At 49.4% G+C, this 15,763-nt stretch overlaps 5 protein-coding genes across 5 annotated transcripts; 4 read left to right on the top strand and 1 right to left on the bottom strand.

Moving 5' to 3' along the window:
- Positions 1-186: 186 nt before the first annotated feature.
- N7489_009015 (uncharacterized protein) lies at positions 187-1,910 on the bottom strand (the record flags this gene model as incomplete). The annotated part of the gene is made up of 3 exons (XM_056714765.1): positions 187-549; positions 606-1,689; positions 1,837-1,910. The coding sequence occupies 3 exons, from the start codon at positions 1,908-1,910 to the stop codon at positions 187-189; spliced, it is 1,521 nt and encodes a 506-aa protein (XP_056562387.1).
- A 644-nt stretch (positions 1,911-2,554) lies between these two features.
- On the top strand, positions 2,555-5,708 carry N7489_009016 (tubulin gamma complex associated family protein; the record flags this gene model as incomplete). The annotated part of the gene is made up of 3 exons (XM_056714766.1): positions 2,555-2,582; positions 2,662-3,804; positions 3,856-5,708. The coding sequence occupies 3 exons, from the start codon at positions 2,555-2,557 to the stop codon at positions 5,706-5,708; spliced, it is 3,024 nt and encodes a 1,007-aa protein (XP_056562388.1).
- A 3,221-nt stretch (positions 5,709-8,929) lies between these two features.
- Positions 8,930-10,360, top strand: N7489_009017 (WKF domain-containing protein; the record flags this gene model as incomplete). Its single annotated transcript, XM_056714767.1, has 1 exon — positions 8,930-10,360. The coding sequence occupies one exon, from the start codon at positions 8,930-8,932 to the stop codon at positions 10,358-10,360; it is 1,431 nt and encodes a 476-aa protein (XP_056562389.1).
- A 502-nt stretch (positions 10,361-10,862) lies between these two features.
- On the top strand, positions 10,863-11,926 carry prs2 (proteasome core particle subunit alpha 1; the record flags this gene model as incomplete). The annotated part of the gene is made up of 5 exons (XM_056714768.1): positions 10,863-10,869; positions 10,945-11,004; positions 11,095-11,189; positions 11,251-11,463; positions 11,540-11,926. The coding sequence occupies 5 exons, from the start codon at positions 10,863-10,865 to the stop codon at positions 11,924-11,926; spliced, it is 762 nt and encodes a 253-aa protein (XP_056562390.1).
- Positions 11,927-13,514: 1,588 nt separating this feature from the next.
- N7489_009019 (uncharacterized protein) lies at positions 13,515-14,160 on the top strand (the record flags this gene model as incomplete). The annotated part of the gene is made up of 3 exons (XM_056714769.1): positions 13,515-13,527; positions 13,580-13,811; positions 13,869-14,160. 3 exons carry the CDS (start codon positions 13,515-13,517, stop codon positions 14,158-14,160), a joined length of 537 nt encoding a protein of 178 aa, XP_056562391.1.
- Positions 14,161-15,763: the final 1,603 nt, after the last annotated feature.

A 15,763-nucleotide genomic window follows, 5' to 3' on the forward strand; every position in this document is an offset into this window, starting at 1 on the left:
ATTATGCATTTATGTAGATCTTCAGTATACCCTTGGGTACTGGTAATGGAGGCAAGTGATTGCTGCGCTTATTACAGCCCCAGCTCTGGGATCTGTACATGTAGGAATTGTAGCATCCGACATCGTATATCATTTATTAACATTCTATAGTAGATTTTTGAAAGTCGTGTACATGTCCAAAGCGCTTCAGATAATTCTCGTCAAACTCGGCTTCATCCACATGGCCTGTTTACACTTGTTGTTTGCTCGCCAATTTTGGATCTTGTCATTGTCCCATCCAGCCGTGAATTGGTTGGCAATTTCCATCTTGCTAGCAGCGCCAAGTCGCAAGCTCTGCACAAACACACAGGCTCCAGCGGTGTCGTAAGTGTAAGACATACACCAATCCTTATCATGGCAGGCCTGACGACAGGCTTCTAATGACCCATGCTGGGGCAGAGTATCAGGTTGTTCAATAATTCCACCGTGGGCTCCATTATCCCATCCTTTTCGCTCCGGCAACTGTCCCAGGCGGTGGTAGTCAACCAAGTCTGCATATAATAAGGGGTTCTAAATGGATATGAATTAGCATGTGCACCAGTAGGTTCAGCAAATCAAAATCATACCGTTCTATCTCGCTTATCCTCCCACTCTGCCAGCCCAGTCATATCACTCAATTGCGATTTATGCATGCTGATAACAGGTTGGCACCAGTGATGATCATCACCAAACGGAATCGAGTCCAGCGGGTGCGCATTGAACATCGGCCACATCCCAGATAACTCGATGCCCTTTTCATACAGCGCAAACCCAAGCACAGAGTCGCCGCAGCAGTCATCTTTCACCATCTGCATATACTGTTCGCTGAGCGATTGTCCAATAAACTGTCCATATCTACCAATCTCCCGCGCCACCAATGTATCAACCGCAGCTCTGGACAGCACAAAGCCCGAGCCACCGTATGCAAACCAATTGACTTTCCCATCACCTATATCCCGGCCTGGCGCGGGTGATCCCATATACAGAGGGAATGATGGGTCGAACTGCTCCAGCATTCGGAACAGGTTATCCCACACGAAGTAAGTATCCGTCTCGATAAAGACGTACCACTCCGCGCTGGGATTCACTTTCTTAGCCCGTTCCACCATGGGCAGGAACTTGAATCGATCGAGTCTCCACCCTGCCGCGCCGTCGATATTGCTCGCCCCGCGCTGGAGCGCATCGTACCCTTTGAACTCCGGAATCAGATTCCGGGCTGAGGGTGGCAGGTCGGCTAGGATATCGTGCACATGATGGCCATGCAGCTCGGTCTCCTTGTCTGACACAACTAGTAGATTGGAAATGCAGCGAGTTACGGAGGCCATGTGCGTGTTGACTCGTTTCGGGTCTTCGGTTGCGCTAGTTTTCAAGATGATCTGAACACGCGATAGCACGTCTGATGGGAAAGTGTCGCAGGTTGCATTTTGCGAGCTCCCACCGCTGCCATTGTCATGCTGGGATTTCCGGAATCGCGTGCTCGTTTCCCATGTCCAGTAGTCTTTCTCGTTTACAAGCTCATCTTTCACGCTAGATGAGATGTCTTCTGATAGACCCCCGAATACAGTGTCAGTAGGAGGATGGTCGAGACGGTCAAGAAAACAGCGAGTAATTTGAGCTTTGCATTGCACAGAGCTCTGAAAAATGGCCACACGGTTGCAGAGGTAGATGTGTCTGGACCCATATTATATTAGGAGATTGCACATATGGTTTATTAAAACAGGGACATGGAAAGAGAAATGGAAGAACATATAATAATAGGAATAAGGCAGAAGTAAAATGGATTGATACTTTGTTAAGGCCTTTGGGGCCAAATCCTACAGATCCTGTATGAACGACTCACAGACGTCACTATAGCGGGTCTGCTCCAAATTGGCCCGAGTCATGGTCCCCATGTTGCATGCACCTTGGCTTGACCGCATATTAGCTTAGCTGGAGTCCGGCAATCGCTGAATTTAGACCGAATGATCCAAGTTCCTTGCGTATAACTATTCCGTGATTTGGCCGGTGAAGGCCACGCTCTAGTTTTCTTAAACTGTGTATGTGGGCTCATGTGCAGATATCTAATTGTTGTGGGAAACTCGTCGATGGGTAGCTCATAAAATAGCCCGGGTAACTATACTATAGTGAAAGAACAGGGAGTCGTGAGCCTCAAGCAGTAACTAGGGAGCCCCGGACTTTTATGAGGGCTGATATATGAAGGGCGGAAACTCAGATAGCGATAGGGCGATAAGAGTAAGGTGCCTTAGGAAATCGGCACCAAGGCACTCCAAACATCACAAACACAAACATTCAAGCTTCAAGCTTGAGTCCGCGTTACTTCCATTGAGATGCAATTTGGAAGGTTCATCTCAGACGTGTATTGAAGTAGCACTGTTTAGTGCTAGGCCTGATTTGCGATCTTTCCCCTACAGCCTGCTGCCTGACCGCAATCTCTGGTCCAACAATTCCTCCGCAAACGCAGCATCCGCAAAGGCCAACCACGAGCGAACAGATACAACACACCGAATAATCCGCCCACTAGGGCATCGGGCAGACAATGTCAAATCCAGCCCGAAACCCTGCGCGTGGGCGCCGCCTAGATGACGCCCTCTCCCAGCTAGTCGATGGCCTAACCCCCCGCGCTCCCGATCTCCGCCATCCAAGACGAAGACTACTCCGACGCAGAGGAAGCCCTCGCCTCAGCCGAAAGCCGCCGTCACCATGCCCTCATGGAGCGCGCCTGGCGCATTCTCGATACCCACACCAGCACCAACGCCCCAGACCCAGGATCGCCAGCGGGGCTTGGTGGACGGCGCGGAAGTTTCGTGGGAACAGAGAGTATCAACAACGCGCCCGATCTGATTAAGCGCAAGCTGCGCCGTGAAAATGTCAGCCCGGATAAGGCGGTGCGGTTTTCCAATCTCTACTCCCGCCTCCTGACGCAGCCTGTGTTGTCGCAGAAATGGGGTATCCTCTTTCTGCTTTATAAGTTATCTGCCTCCGAAGAGCCGGTGGATGGCGGGGAACGAAGCCGGAGCCCGTTGATGGACGATGCGCATTTGCACAATATGTTGGGGAAGGGTGGTGCACGCCCAAGACGGGGCACAATGATCGATTCGGAGGATGAGGGCCCAGCTGTTAGCTCGTCGGCTTCGCAGCAACACCAACGCGTACTGCCGGCGAAGATGGAGCGACAGAGCTCACTGCGGCATGATATCAATCGTGATGGCGTAGACCAGGCTGGACGCAGCTCGACTGAAATACCAGCCACCCGTGTTGAGGCTGGAGTCAATGAGCGTCCCAGCGACGAGCATGTTCGTGCTGGCTCACCTCGGTCTTCGAGCGCTAATCCATCAGGACCGGCGAGGTCCTCTGGGTCTGTTGAACATAGGCTCCTGCGCGACCTTCCGTTCAACTTGCAAGGGTTGTCTTCGTCGAATCTGCAATTCAATTCCTCGTCGAGCTTGAAATTGCCCTCGAACCTGCCTGCACCGATAACCTCACTTCTTAACACATTGGCAGAGCCTTGTCTCCTCTATAAAGGATTGTCTGCGTTTGTGGGGAGCGAAGAAGGCGGGCTGGTGAACCAGAGCTTGCGAGCTGCTATTGCCATTGAGTTGCGCGCATATCTTAGCTTAGTGGCTACACTAGAGGCGGAGATCCGACAGGCGCTGGTCGCGATTGGAGATGGAACCGAGCCTCAAGGTGTACGTAAGGGTGGCGTTACCTTGAAGCGGTGCGTGGTGTGGACGAGAGATGCTACGATGGCCCTTCGACTGATGAGCTTGATTGTGGAAGAGGCTCAGAGTAAGTGCTCAGACATATGACTAGATCTGTTTAACGGCTGACGCATCATAGGTAAGAGGGGCGGCCAGTTGATTTCCTTAATACACGGCTTTTCAACATCCCACGGTGACCCATTCGTGTGCGCATTCGCCGAGAAACTTCTCGAGCATGTGACGCGTCCATTCTACGACATGTTACGACTATGGATCTACGATGGCGAACTGTCAGATCCATACAAGGAATTCTTTGTCGCTGATCCAGAGTTCCGGCCGAAGACTGACCCCCGACGGCTTGCGACTAGCGTCTGGGAGGACAAATATAAGCTTGATGATGACATGGTACCTTCAGTCATTAATCAGGAGTTCGCCAAGAAGATTTTTCTGATTGGAAAGTCCTTGAACTTCATCCGCCATGGCTGCGACGATTCGGCGTGGGTGGAGGCCTATTCAAAGAAAGCCTCCAAGGAGCTTCGATATGGTGATACCGCCACTCTCGAGATCTCGATTGATGAGGCATATAAGACCACAATGGCTCGATTGATTTCCCTGATGAATGGAAAATTCAACCTCTTTGATCACCTAAAAGCACTGAAGAGTTACCTGCTACTGGGTCAAGGAGACTTCATTGCTTTGCTCATGGAATCGCTTGCCACAAATCTGGATCGTCCAGCAAATTCACAATATCGACATACCCTAACTGCACAGCTAGAACATGCTATCCGTGCCTCCAATGCACAGTACGACACCCCAGAAGTGCTGCGTCGGCTTGATGCCCGTATGCTCGAGCTGAGCCACGGTGAAATTGGGTGGGATTGCTTCACGCTGGAATACAAAATCGATGCCCCCGTAGATGTGGTCATCACACCTTGGGCGTCAACTCAATACTTGAAGGTGTTCAATTTCCTCTGGCGCATCAAGCGAGTCGAGTTCGCGCTGAACAGCACCTGGCGACGATGCATGACCGGTGCACGAGGAGTGCTCGGCAACGTGGAGGACAAAGTCGGAGCAGACTGGAAGCGAGCACGCTGCGTGATTGCAGAAATGATCCACTTCGTCAACCAGCTCCAATACTATATTCTGTTTGAAGTCATCGAGTCCAGCTGGGAACAACTGCTCGAGGCAATCCGGAGACCGGATTGCACGCTGGACGACCTTATCGAAGCCCACACCAAATACCTCAACTCCATCACCCACAAGGGTCTACTAGGATCTGCATCCTCCTCGCGATACGGCACCTCAACCTCAACCTCCGTCAAACAACCCGAAGAAAGCTTCCTCAGTCAGCTCCACCAAATCCTCAAGTTCATGCTTGCCTACAAAGATGCTGTAGACGGCTTGTACTCCTTCTCCGTTGCGGAATTCACCCGCCGCCAGGAGATCAACGCCAAGATCGAGACCCGCACTGCTCAGGGTCAATGGGGTCTCACAGAGCGTGATCTCCTCTCCCGCCAGTCCAACACCCGGACGGGGACCTCAATGGCCTCGACCCCGGACATCCGACCCGACAGTGCTGGGGTGGACGGCGTCAACACCCCGCTTTCATTATCTGGTTCCAATCTCGCCGCCGACGACAACATGCTTGCCTCGCTTCGCGTCCGCCTCCGCGAACTCTCCGCCGAGTTCCGCTCCCGTCTGACTGTCCTCCTCGGCGATCTGTCGTACCAGCCGGACGTGGATATGCGCTTCTTGGGCGTTGTAATGAACTTCAATGATGTCTATGAACTGCCTAAACGGCGGAAGGCGGCTGGTCCTAGCGCGCGGGATAAGGAGAAGGAGAAGGAAAGGGAAAAAGTGAAACGGAGAGCTGCGGCGTCTGCGGCGGCTACGGGGTCTGGAACTGAGGGTTTTGTACAGAAAGAGGTGCGCAGGGATAGGAGGGATACTGGGACTAATGGTCCTGGGTCTGCTTCTGGGACTGGGACATAGATGTCTGCAGCTATTACGTTCCTCTTGTGAGGGCATCATTAATGCAATTGACGAGTTCTACGATATTTTCTTTTCATTGGACTTTATATAAAATTGCCGAGAGCTGGATACATAATAGAATACCAACAAATATAAAAAGCAAGTTTATTAATAACAAGAAATAAACACCTTAGGAAAGGATGTCGAAGGAGAAGAATAGTAGGGGGCCTTGCTAATCCTCTCTACATATTTCCACTTCACGGTATGCCCTGAAGGACTGATCCTTAAAGTTTCCAAAATATACCGTGACAACATGGAGAGTCGAACGGCGATGGACACGTGATATCCACATCCACAGTATAACATCGCAATGATATACAACATACATAAAAAGCTCGTACCCTAGAACTATAACTGAGCTTGCGTGATGAAAAAAAAAATAGGTAGCTTCTCTTTGATTATGCGTGTCATCCTTAGTGCAGGGGCCATGCTAATCTTCTCTGTATATTTTCAGTTGACCATATGCCCCGAAGGGCGAAAGGTCTATGCGTTTAGTTCAATATAACCCCACTCTGGGGCAGAAACACACCGCCTTTGTGTTCAGACAATACTATTGGTAGTTGTGACAACGGATGGACCCACCTGGGCATATTCCGTAATGTCACCCAATCAAAGTTGTCGATCCCCTGCCAAGCTTTCAGGCAAGATCTATAGCAACATCCATGGATTGAATGAACCTTGGGACTTTACCTAGGTTGACAACGATCACTTCCAAGTATCCCCCTGGGATGGTGAACTACGGTCACTATGCCCTAGAGCCGCTCATCTCATCTTCAGCGAGTTTCCTCCAGGAATTCATCGTTGATCAAAACGACCTGAAGAATGTCGAAGTGCTAGAGGTGCGTGCCACGCGGGAACCTCGCTGGGATCTTTGGTCTTTGATATACTAGCCTTTCTGAGTTTATATCTATAGAATTTTGTCATTTAATTATGCATCTGTAAACTATATGGTGTATGTACCTCAATGCTATAGAAGCCTGAGCCTATGTACAAAGCTTGATTTGGAAATCTATAGGATATCTTGGCCCAACAAAAACTGGAATGAGCTGGTCCGCCATTTTCATAACACAGCCCCCTATAGGTGAAAAGAGACGGCGCCCTGATCCTTGATATCAGTGATGTGGTCGCGATTGATACAATTAGAGTGCGGGGATGGTCGTATGTCCCCCAGGTTCCTGGTAACACCAATCCACAATGGCACGTTATATGTCTGAATGATAGTCAACTTACTCCGTCCCTCAGATCCAGTCACGGGTCCTTCACTCGATTATAACTGTACACTATAGTTTCTTATTTCCTCAAATTCTTCGCCATTTAGGATCTGGTAGTCTACTGGGAGACTGGGAGAGACTTTAGAGTGTTTGTAGTAGAACCTGACAAAATACTACTCGAGTTGTTGTGAAGATAGTGTCGTTGAATGTCTTATGTACCATTGGTTTCCTGCAAGATCATATGGACATACTCTATGTCACACTTCATACCAATGATATGAGTCTTTGAATGCTTTCTGAAACCATGGCTTCGGGAAAACGGTGTCATCCGAAAGAGAGCGTCTAGGTTATCATCCTATAGACAGAAAGTGCAATATGCCGGCGTGATTAATGTATTGCGGTAGGTGATAGCTTTATAACGAATGCCATCCTAGTGAACTTAGCAATGCTGGTGGTAGGCCTCTTGATCGTATAGTTGGAAACATTTCCAGTAGTATTCCATATTTTGGCGTCAAGTAGGAGAAGCCATCTTCTAGAGGCCGTTATAGACATCGCTATTCCTCCCAGTCTTCTCGAATCTATATAGATCAGCACGAGCAACTAAAAGAAGATAATCTCTTAACATTCGTCAGCTCCCCGCCTTCTTATATTCTCCTTACATTTCAGATTAGGACAAAGTTCATCCACAGGATATTCGCCTAGGCGGTAAACGACATCGAGAACTTTGATGGCTGTCAGTTTCCCTAAGACTGAAGGTATGAATTGGCTGGCGTTATTACTTCCAGTTGGCCTAGCTCGGGCTTTGGAGAGTGATTGTGTGCATCTAGTACGGTCAAACTGTTTGGCCTTTAGTAGCAATGATTCCCCAATCTCTCCGCTCTTAAACCTACGCGGTTTTATACTGTTATAGACAAATTCATCACCGCCTTAAACTGCCATGGGGTATAAATAAGGTCCCCAGACCCCAATACGTCCTTTTCTTCTTTTCTTCTCTCTCCAGAACTTCCGTGCAGGTGCTTTGGAAATCAACCACTGACCCAATTTTTGAACCCCGCAGCTAGGCTATGTCTTGTTGCACCGTGTCATTAGGCTTACACTGCCCCTATACGACGCGAACACTTTTTCATTAACTGTACGGCTCGTCCGGGCACTTGGAGAAGAAGTTGGCTAGTTTTTGTGCATCTCCTAAGTACTACTCGTGGCCCGTAAATTGCGCGTTGTTGTTATGCCTGCGCGTCTATACAAAGCCTCTCATTCCCTTCTTAATGTCTAACAAGTTAGGCAGTCATACTCTGGTAGTTTCCTTTGATCTTACCTCCATATCTCCTTGACTCCCTACGACTTAGGCGCTTGTCTCCCAGCAACGTTCTGGGCCAGATGAGAAATTATCACGCATTGCGTTGTGGAGTCAGTTTCTCACTGGTGTTGTTTGCTGGAAGAGCAGCTTTGTTTGTCTTCTTCATGGTAGCTCTCTTCCCGTACCTCCTTTTCTGTGTGAGCAAATCTTCAGTTCTTTGCATGTTGAGATCCTGGACTCTGATATATCAATAAAGAGAACAGACTAGGCCGCACATTTTGTGTACTTGGTCGAGTGCAGCGCTCGAATGGTCCAGTTGGCGAAGCATCCGGATGTTGACTCAATAACGAAACCTCCAAGCACAATCTTCTGACTGACGAGTCTGTACCGTCCACCTTTGCATTCATGCTGTTTATATGTTTCAATTGGTGATTCTCTTGCAAAATAGCCATTGAGAGTACCTAGGTACATATGTACATAGAAGAGACAATATGATTGGCTAGCGCAATTGATCGGCAGAAAAAAAGTAGTCTCCGCCCAACCATCTCAGCAACACAATCGAGGTCGCATTTACAGGCCGTGAGCTTCAAATTTCAGCCTTCTTTTGAGCGTCACGCTCCTCTCAATTCAATTTGTGCCTTATCTGACCCTGTCGCAACCCACCCTCGACAACGATGGCGCACCAGACGGACGCCCAGTCCCCGGCGTCGAAAAAGCTCGGATCGAAGCTCAAGAAGTCGAAGGATTCTACTGGAGAGGAGAGAAGTCCAGACACACAGGAGTCCACTCGCAGTAAAGAAGACCCCAAATCCGACAAGAAGGACAAGAAGGACAAGAAAAAGCGCAAGTCCGTTCCCGAGGATGCGACACCCGCGACAGACGGCGAAGTGAAGAAAAAGAAGAAGCGCCGCCATACCGAAGATGACAACGAGCAGAATGGCAAGGATGAAGAATCGCACAAGAAAAAGAAGAAGCGAGTCTCGTTTGGGCCCGGAACGAAGGAGTTCGACGGCGACTCCGAAAGTGAGTCGGACGATGCCGAGAGCAATGACGCTGCCGCAACCGACGGGGCCGACGCAGACACCGAAGACGCCACAGACAAGGCTATCGAAGAGATGAAGAAGCGCAAGCGAGAGAAGAAGAAGCAAAGGAAGAACGGCACCACCTCGGCTGATGGTCCAATCCACGAAACGCCTATTCTCTCGTACCTGAGCCACTACCACCGAGCACGCGCGACATGGAAGTTCCAAAAGAACAAGGAAACCAACCTGTTCAAGCACCTGTATTCGCTTGAGCATGTCCCCTCTAAGTACAACACATCGCTGCTGGCGTACATGCAGGGCCTGAAAGGTGATGCCGCTAAGGTGCGAATGAGCAATGCTGCGAGAGATGTGATCAAGGCCGATATGGATCTTGACAAGCCGAAGGATGACGAAGAAGCGGAGAATCAGGAGCCAGCCACAAGCCCCGAGTACCTGGAAGCCATCAATGCGTTCCGCGAGTGCTTGCCCAAGGGGGACGAGGATCTGGATAACGTCGACTTCGGAGAAAAGTTGGAGGGAGACATTCAAAAGCGTTTGCCGAAGAGGCAGCGAGCAGAGCTAGTCTTTTTCGCTGTTGCCGGCAAGCTTTTCAGCGCCGAGGATTTGAAGAAGCCGAAATCGAAACCCAAGGCTACTGAGCCGCCGGTGAACAAGAAGCGGAAGAACAGAACTATGGTTGTTGATATCAGCAGCAGCGAGGATAGCGATGATGATGCCCCGGCTTCGAAGAAGGCTGCCAGCAAGCCTGCGCCGGATAGCGATGACGAGACCTCGTCGAGCGGTGGCAGCAGCAGCAGCAGCAGCGACAGCGACAGCGACAGTGATGACAAGACATCTACTACCCCGGCCCCTGCCAAACAAAGTGCCGCAAGCACTCCTTCATCGTCCGCCCCCAGTGGTGTCGCAATGTCGAACAAGCAGAGCAAAGCTGCCAAGAGGAAGGAGAAGTTTGTGCCAGTTCGCGAAGAAAAGCCCAAGCCTGCTGTGCCGAAAAAGACGCAGAAGCGAAAGCTCAGGACAGCTCAGATCGAAATCTCGAGCAGCGAAAGCGACAGCGAGTAGTTCTGACGAATTGGCGTTTGGATTGCTACCTAGGGTTCGGATGTGTATATATCTCTACCACAGCATTTGGGACGGTGTAATTATGTTCATGTCAAAAGTCATTTTATCCTCGTGTCGTCCATAATTCATGTGCATCGAAGTATGTGTATGTAGTAGATGTCTATATGGTCTGTTTGCTCTTCGAAGTTGGTATTCCACGTATCCAGGGTGAACAAAAAATAATAGCAAAAGCAAGTCCGAGGCAGTCTTTTGATCATCTATGTACAGGTCCTTATCAACAATACCTCATACTCATTCATAGTAAAAGATTCAATGACCAAATGGTGGTAAACTGTTTATAGAACCTGGAAGGCGGTGAAGCCGACCTCAAGCTTGAGCTCAGGCAGCTCTGGCACCGCGTCACTGATCAACCCCCATCATCTCATCCTCTCGGACCCTCCTTCCTCATTCCTTTTCTTTCTTTCTGTTAGTCTAGCTATAAAATACTTGAAGATCTGCCGTCATGTCTGGTATGATTCCTCGTCGACGATGGTCCCCCCCAGCCTAGTGACTTCATCCCCGACTGACCTTCGTTCTCTCCGCAGGAAGCGCCTACGACAGACATATCACTATCTTCTCCGACCAGGGTCGATTGTACCAAGTCGGTATGTATTGCCCACTCGGCGATGATTCCGCCTCGATCTGCCCGGCCTCAATCCGTACGCTGTTATCATGACCGCTGACAAAACACCCAGAATATGCATTCAAGGCCATCACTTCAGCCAACATCACCTCCATCGGTGTGAGAGGCAAGGACTGTGCCGTGGTGATTTCGCAGAAGAAAGTCGCTGTAAGATGGATTCCTCGTTCATAGCTCGGGATTGCGCTCACGCTAATCCGCTGCCTACCAGGACAAATTGATCGAGCCCTCCTCCGTTTCACATGTTTTCAAGATCTCGCCTTCCGTAGGATGCGTGATGACTGGCTCCATAGCAGATGCTCGTGCATCCGTTGACCGGGCCCGTGGTGAGGCTGCTGAATTCCGGTACAAGTTCGGATATGAGATGCCTTGCGATGTGCTGGCAAAGCGTCTGGCAAATATCAACCAGGTCTACACACAAAGGGTAGGGTTTTCCGCCACCGTGCAATCCCATCTAGAGAGACGGAATAGCTGACATGGTTCTCTTCGAAACTCTCCAGGCTTACATGCGACCACTTGGTGTGGCTACGACCCTGATCTCTGTGGATGACGAGAGCGGCCCGCAGCTCTACAAGTGTGACCCGGCCGGTTACTACGTTGGGTACAAGGCAACAGCATCTGGTCCCAAGCAGCAGGAGGCGTTGAACTACCTGGAGAAGAAGCTGAAGAACAAGGACGCGGCCACGGGTAGCTGGGAGGAGGTTGTGGAGCTGGGTATCACAGCCCTCAGCAATGTGCTAAGTGTTGACTTCAAGAAGCACGAGATTGAGATTGGTGTCGTCGGTGGGCCGCGGGCCCCCGGCGAGGAGGGAACCACTACAGGGTTCCGTGCCCTGACGGAAGAGGAGATTGATGAACGGTTGCAGGCCATAGCCGAGAAGGACTGAGCGAGCTGGACCTGCAAGCTATGGACGTATGTGGACCAGTAATGGAAGGACTCTGGTGTTTTATTTTAGAGAAACAGACGATCTGTGAATGATAACTCAATTGTTTCCTGCACGAGTATACTTTCGGTCATGTTCGGGGCTCATCCTGCACCTTGACGCCATACTGGTAGAGTATCGACCCATTCATTAGCGCCGATACTATGGATACTACGGAGTAGAGCATAGATCGATTATCGATACTACCTATGGATACTATAGCGTAACCCTGTCGGGTAGTCCGAGACCATATTCAGCCTGTCAAGACTGCGACTGGAGAATCCGCCACCTGGAAATTTGGAGACAATCCGATATTAGTTTATCACCCGTGGACGCATAAAAGCAAGGAGAGGGACGGGCATGCTACTAAGAAGAGTTGTTGTGCGGGGCGCCACATGTGGCTTCGTGGCTGGGTCCTGACAGCCCATAAATTATGCGTCCCTGTGGTTTTGTGGTTTTGTGGGTTTTTTTCTTTCTTCATATCTGATTGGCTTCATTCAATTGAACTAGAGCGGCTAGGGGATACTAAAGTGGCTAAAAGTGAGTCCCAGGGCTAAGAATAAATGTGGCAAATATCCAGCTGAACATGTTCCCTAACTGTCAGATCCACACGTCAAGTCCGAGTTCAGGTCTGAGCAAGTAACTAATGCAGGTCCAAGGCTGAGAGTACTCCTTTTGCCCTTACTCTATATTACTCTTTTGTTTCTGAAATCTCTACAAGGGTCCCACGAGTCATGCATGATGCATCACAAGAAAAAACACCAAAAAACAAAACAAAACAAGAATAAGAAATTTTAATGGTTCCCCACTGAATAGTTCACTCAATCATCTCCAATCAGCAGCATGAAACACCATCTCTCGTCTCATGCGATAACCCAAATCGGCCGTACAGGAACCTAATCTCATCTGCGGGCTAAGGCTCTCCACTTTCAATCTACAACTCGGACCAGTGTTAATGCAATAGGCCGTGTCTTTTCCCATACATACATAACCCTTTTTTCCTGTTCCTTTCTCCACCGTCGGATCCATCTCCTTGGAACAGGGATGGTCCTAGTCATGCCGTAAACGGTTTCTCGGGAGCTTATGGAGTGGCCCGGTCCCATCCCAGCTGTAGTCGACAACCCGAGCTCCCTGAACGTGGGATCTTGCCCATCTATTGGTGCAGCTCATCCTCTCGGTAATGATGTATCCTGACGTTGGCTCCGCTGTTGTATTGCGGGCTGATAAATCCTTTAAATTTTTATGTTATTATTATTGTGTAGTATTTTAGCTTTTCTTTTTCCTTTTTCGGTTGAGGATCGTTGGCTGTCATGTATGGGGTAAGGACACCATTTCCAATCTTTGAAGACTTATATCTTTCCTTACCCCCCAGCTGTTGGTGGCCTAACATTCTCGACTCCATAGACCATTAGTTCCTATGACCATTGCCTTTCCTTCATCTCTTATTGGTTATCTTTGATGTCCTATCCTTTATACTTGCCTTTGCCTTCATCCTACTCGTCCATCCTCTGATCCATTAGCTTCCTATCTATATACTTAATCTACCAGAAACATGGCAGACGGATGTAAGCTGACTAAGTCAACCAATCACCCAACAACCTGCTAATAACCAAGCAGTCAATCAAGCCCGCGCTATGCGAGTCGCCGAGATAATCAACGACTACCGCACCCTCCTGCTCCACATCTCGCAACAGCAAGTCGAAGCATCCCAAGAAGAATACTGGGAAGACGGCTTCGTCGTACTCCGCGAGTCCCAAGCCTCCGCCCAGACCCTAATGGCCGCCAACTACCAACCGTGCCCGGTAACAGGGCAAGGGAACGTCGAGACCGAGAAAGCCGAGCTACAGAGGTACACAGAACCCAGGCTACCCAAGTCAATGTCAAGACACTAACAGTCTCTCCCCAGAGTGATCCTGGACGGCAGCGCACGCCGGTTCCAAGCGCATAAGATCTACCTGCGCGCCGCCGCAGCCCGGCGATGGGCCATGACGCGCGCCAGCATTCTCCGCGGCTCCCCTCCAACAGCCCAGCACTCGACCGCCTTGAAGAGCGCAACTGCTACCCTCCATCAGGACCTGGCTCGTTTCACGGACCAGCATGTCGTTGCGGACTTGCGTGCTGCTGATCTGCGCGCTGGTCACTGGGTTGATGATGACCCGTCCTTGGAGGCGATCCGTCGCTGGATTGGGAGTCGGTAATTGTGATTGTGGTGATGGGGATATGAAACTCGACGTGGAAATGGAAATGGAAATGGAAACGGAAACGAATGCATGTTGCGTGGGGTTTTTTTTTTTCGGATTTTGCCTTCTACTGATTCCCTGCTTGTGAGCCTTGGGTTTTATATGATTCTTCTAATAGAGGGGCTTGCGAGGGATGGGTATATACGCTGGTCGTGTATACTGCCTCGAGACAAAAAGAGTTTGGATTCATTGCGTGGTTTTGGTTACTACGATATCCCTCTTGTATTTTTTTTTGGTTTGCATTTCTGTTTGAGGTGTTATGAGTTATTCTAGAAAACAAAATCAATTCCATTTACACTGTTCAAGTATTGAAGATTGGATCTACTATCTTGTATGGACAGTATAGTTACTTAGTATAGGTACGGAGTAGAAGGGATGATAGCCCTAACAGCCCCACAATGATCGGACACAAAAGTACCTGTCTCTACAACATACAAAATGCAAATTTTGCTCTTAGGGGAAAAGATACATCGTAGGGTCCTTGACCCTGTCGGCAATTGAATCCCACCTGAACCCGACACCTGGGGCGCCGAGGCAGACATGCCAGCTGAAAGATAAAGATCCACCAACAATATCCGGGAGTGAAGGATTTTTAAAAAAAAATAGACGTTGCAAGATCGTAGTGGATCGGGATCAACTTGCTATGGCGATTTCGGACACGGCTTGCCAGGCTAAGGGCGTTAGTTCGGCTGTGTAGATCCAATCAGCACGCCCAATGACCAGATCGCGGCTGGAGTTCAGCTATCGATGGACTGGATGTTTAATTTGGATTTGGATTTTTTTCCCTTCTTTTTCTTTTTCTTTTCTTCTTTTCGCTATTCATTTTTATTCTGTTGTTTTGGTGGGGTTGTTCTACCCACGTTTTATATTTTATATTTTGCTCCTTAACTGTGGGTTTGTCGGATTCCCTCCTGTCCATACATTTCTCTTCTAGATGTCTCCCTAGATTTCTTCTCGGCTGTTTCGGCCCTCCGAATAGCCCCATGTCTGATTCGTGTCTGTTTCATTCGATCGGCATTGAATGAGTACGAGGTGGGGCATGTTGGATAAAGATGCTTTGTCGATCGTTGCACATCACCTTCGGTGACCTCCATGATGTCCATTGCATTGGTGCATAAACACTGGCATTTCACAATATAGCACATAGAACTACCCATATCATGCATCAGTTCATAACTCATATTGTGATCCCAGCATTCATCACATGGGAATCACAAAGGAGGAAATAAACATACGGCAACTGATAGGTTGCATCGAGGCCAAGCATACTTGGGGATCATGCATAGACCTACAGTTCCCTGTTAATACCCTGATGTATACGGAGTAAGTTCGAGAATCATCTTATGACCAGAACGAAGGGTGTTAAACTCCGAGTATACTTGTAATCCCGGTCGGTCTTTGTACATCACTCGCTATATAACTACCCGGGATTGCCGCTTCCCCAACATTTCTCGGCTTGAGGTTGTCACTTGCCACGGGTTCAATGGTCGATCTACTGCCGAAAGAGTCCGATCCATGCTCGATCCCCCATGTGGGCATACTTGAGGGCGTAGGTCGTCTG

Source organism: Penicillium chrysogenum, assembly GCF_028827035.1.
Source record: "Penicillium chrysogenum strain IBT 35668 chromosome Unknown utg000005l_segment0_segment0, whole genome shotgun sequence".
NCBI lineage: Eukaryota > Fungi > Ascomycota > Eurotiomycetes > Eurotiales > Aspergillaceae > Penicillium > Penicillium chrysogenum.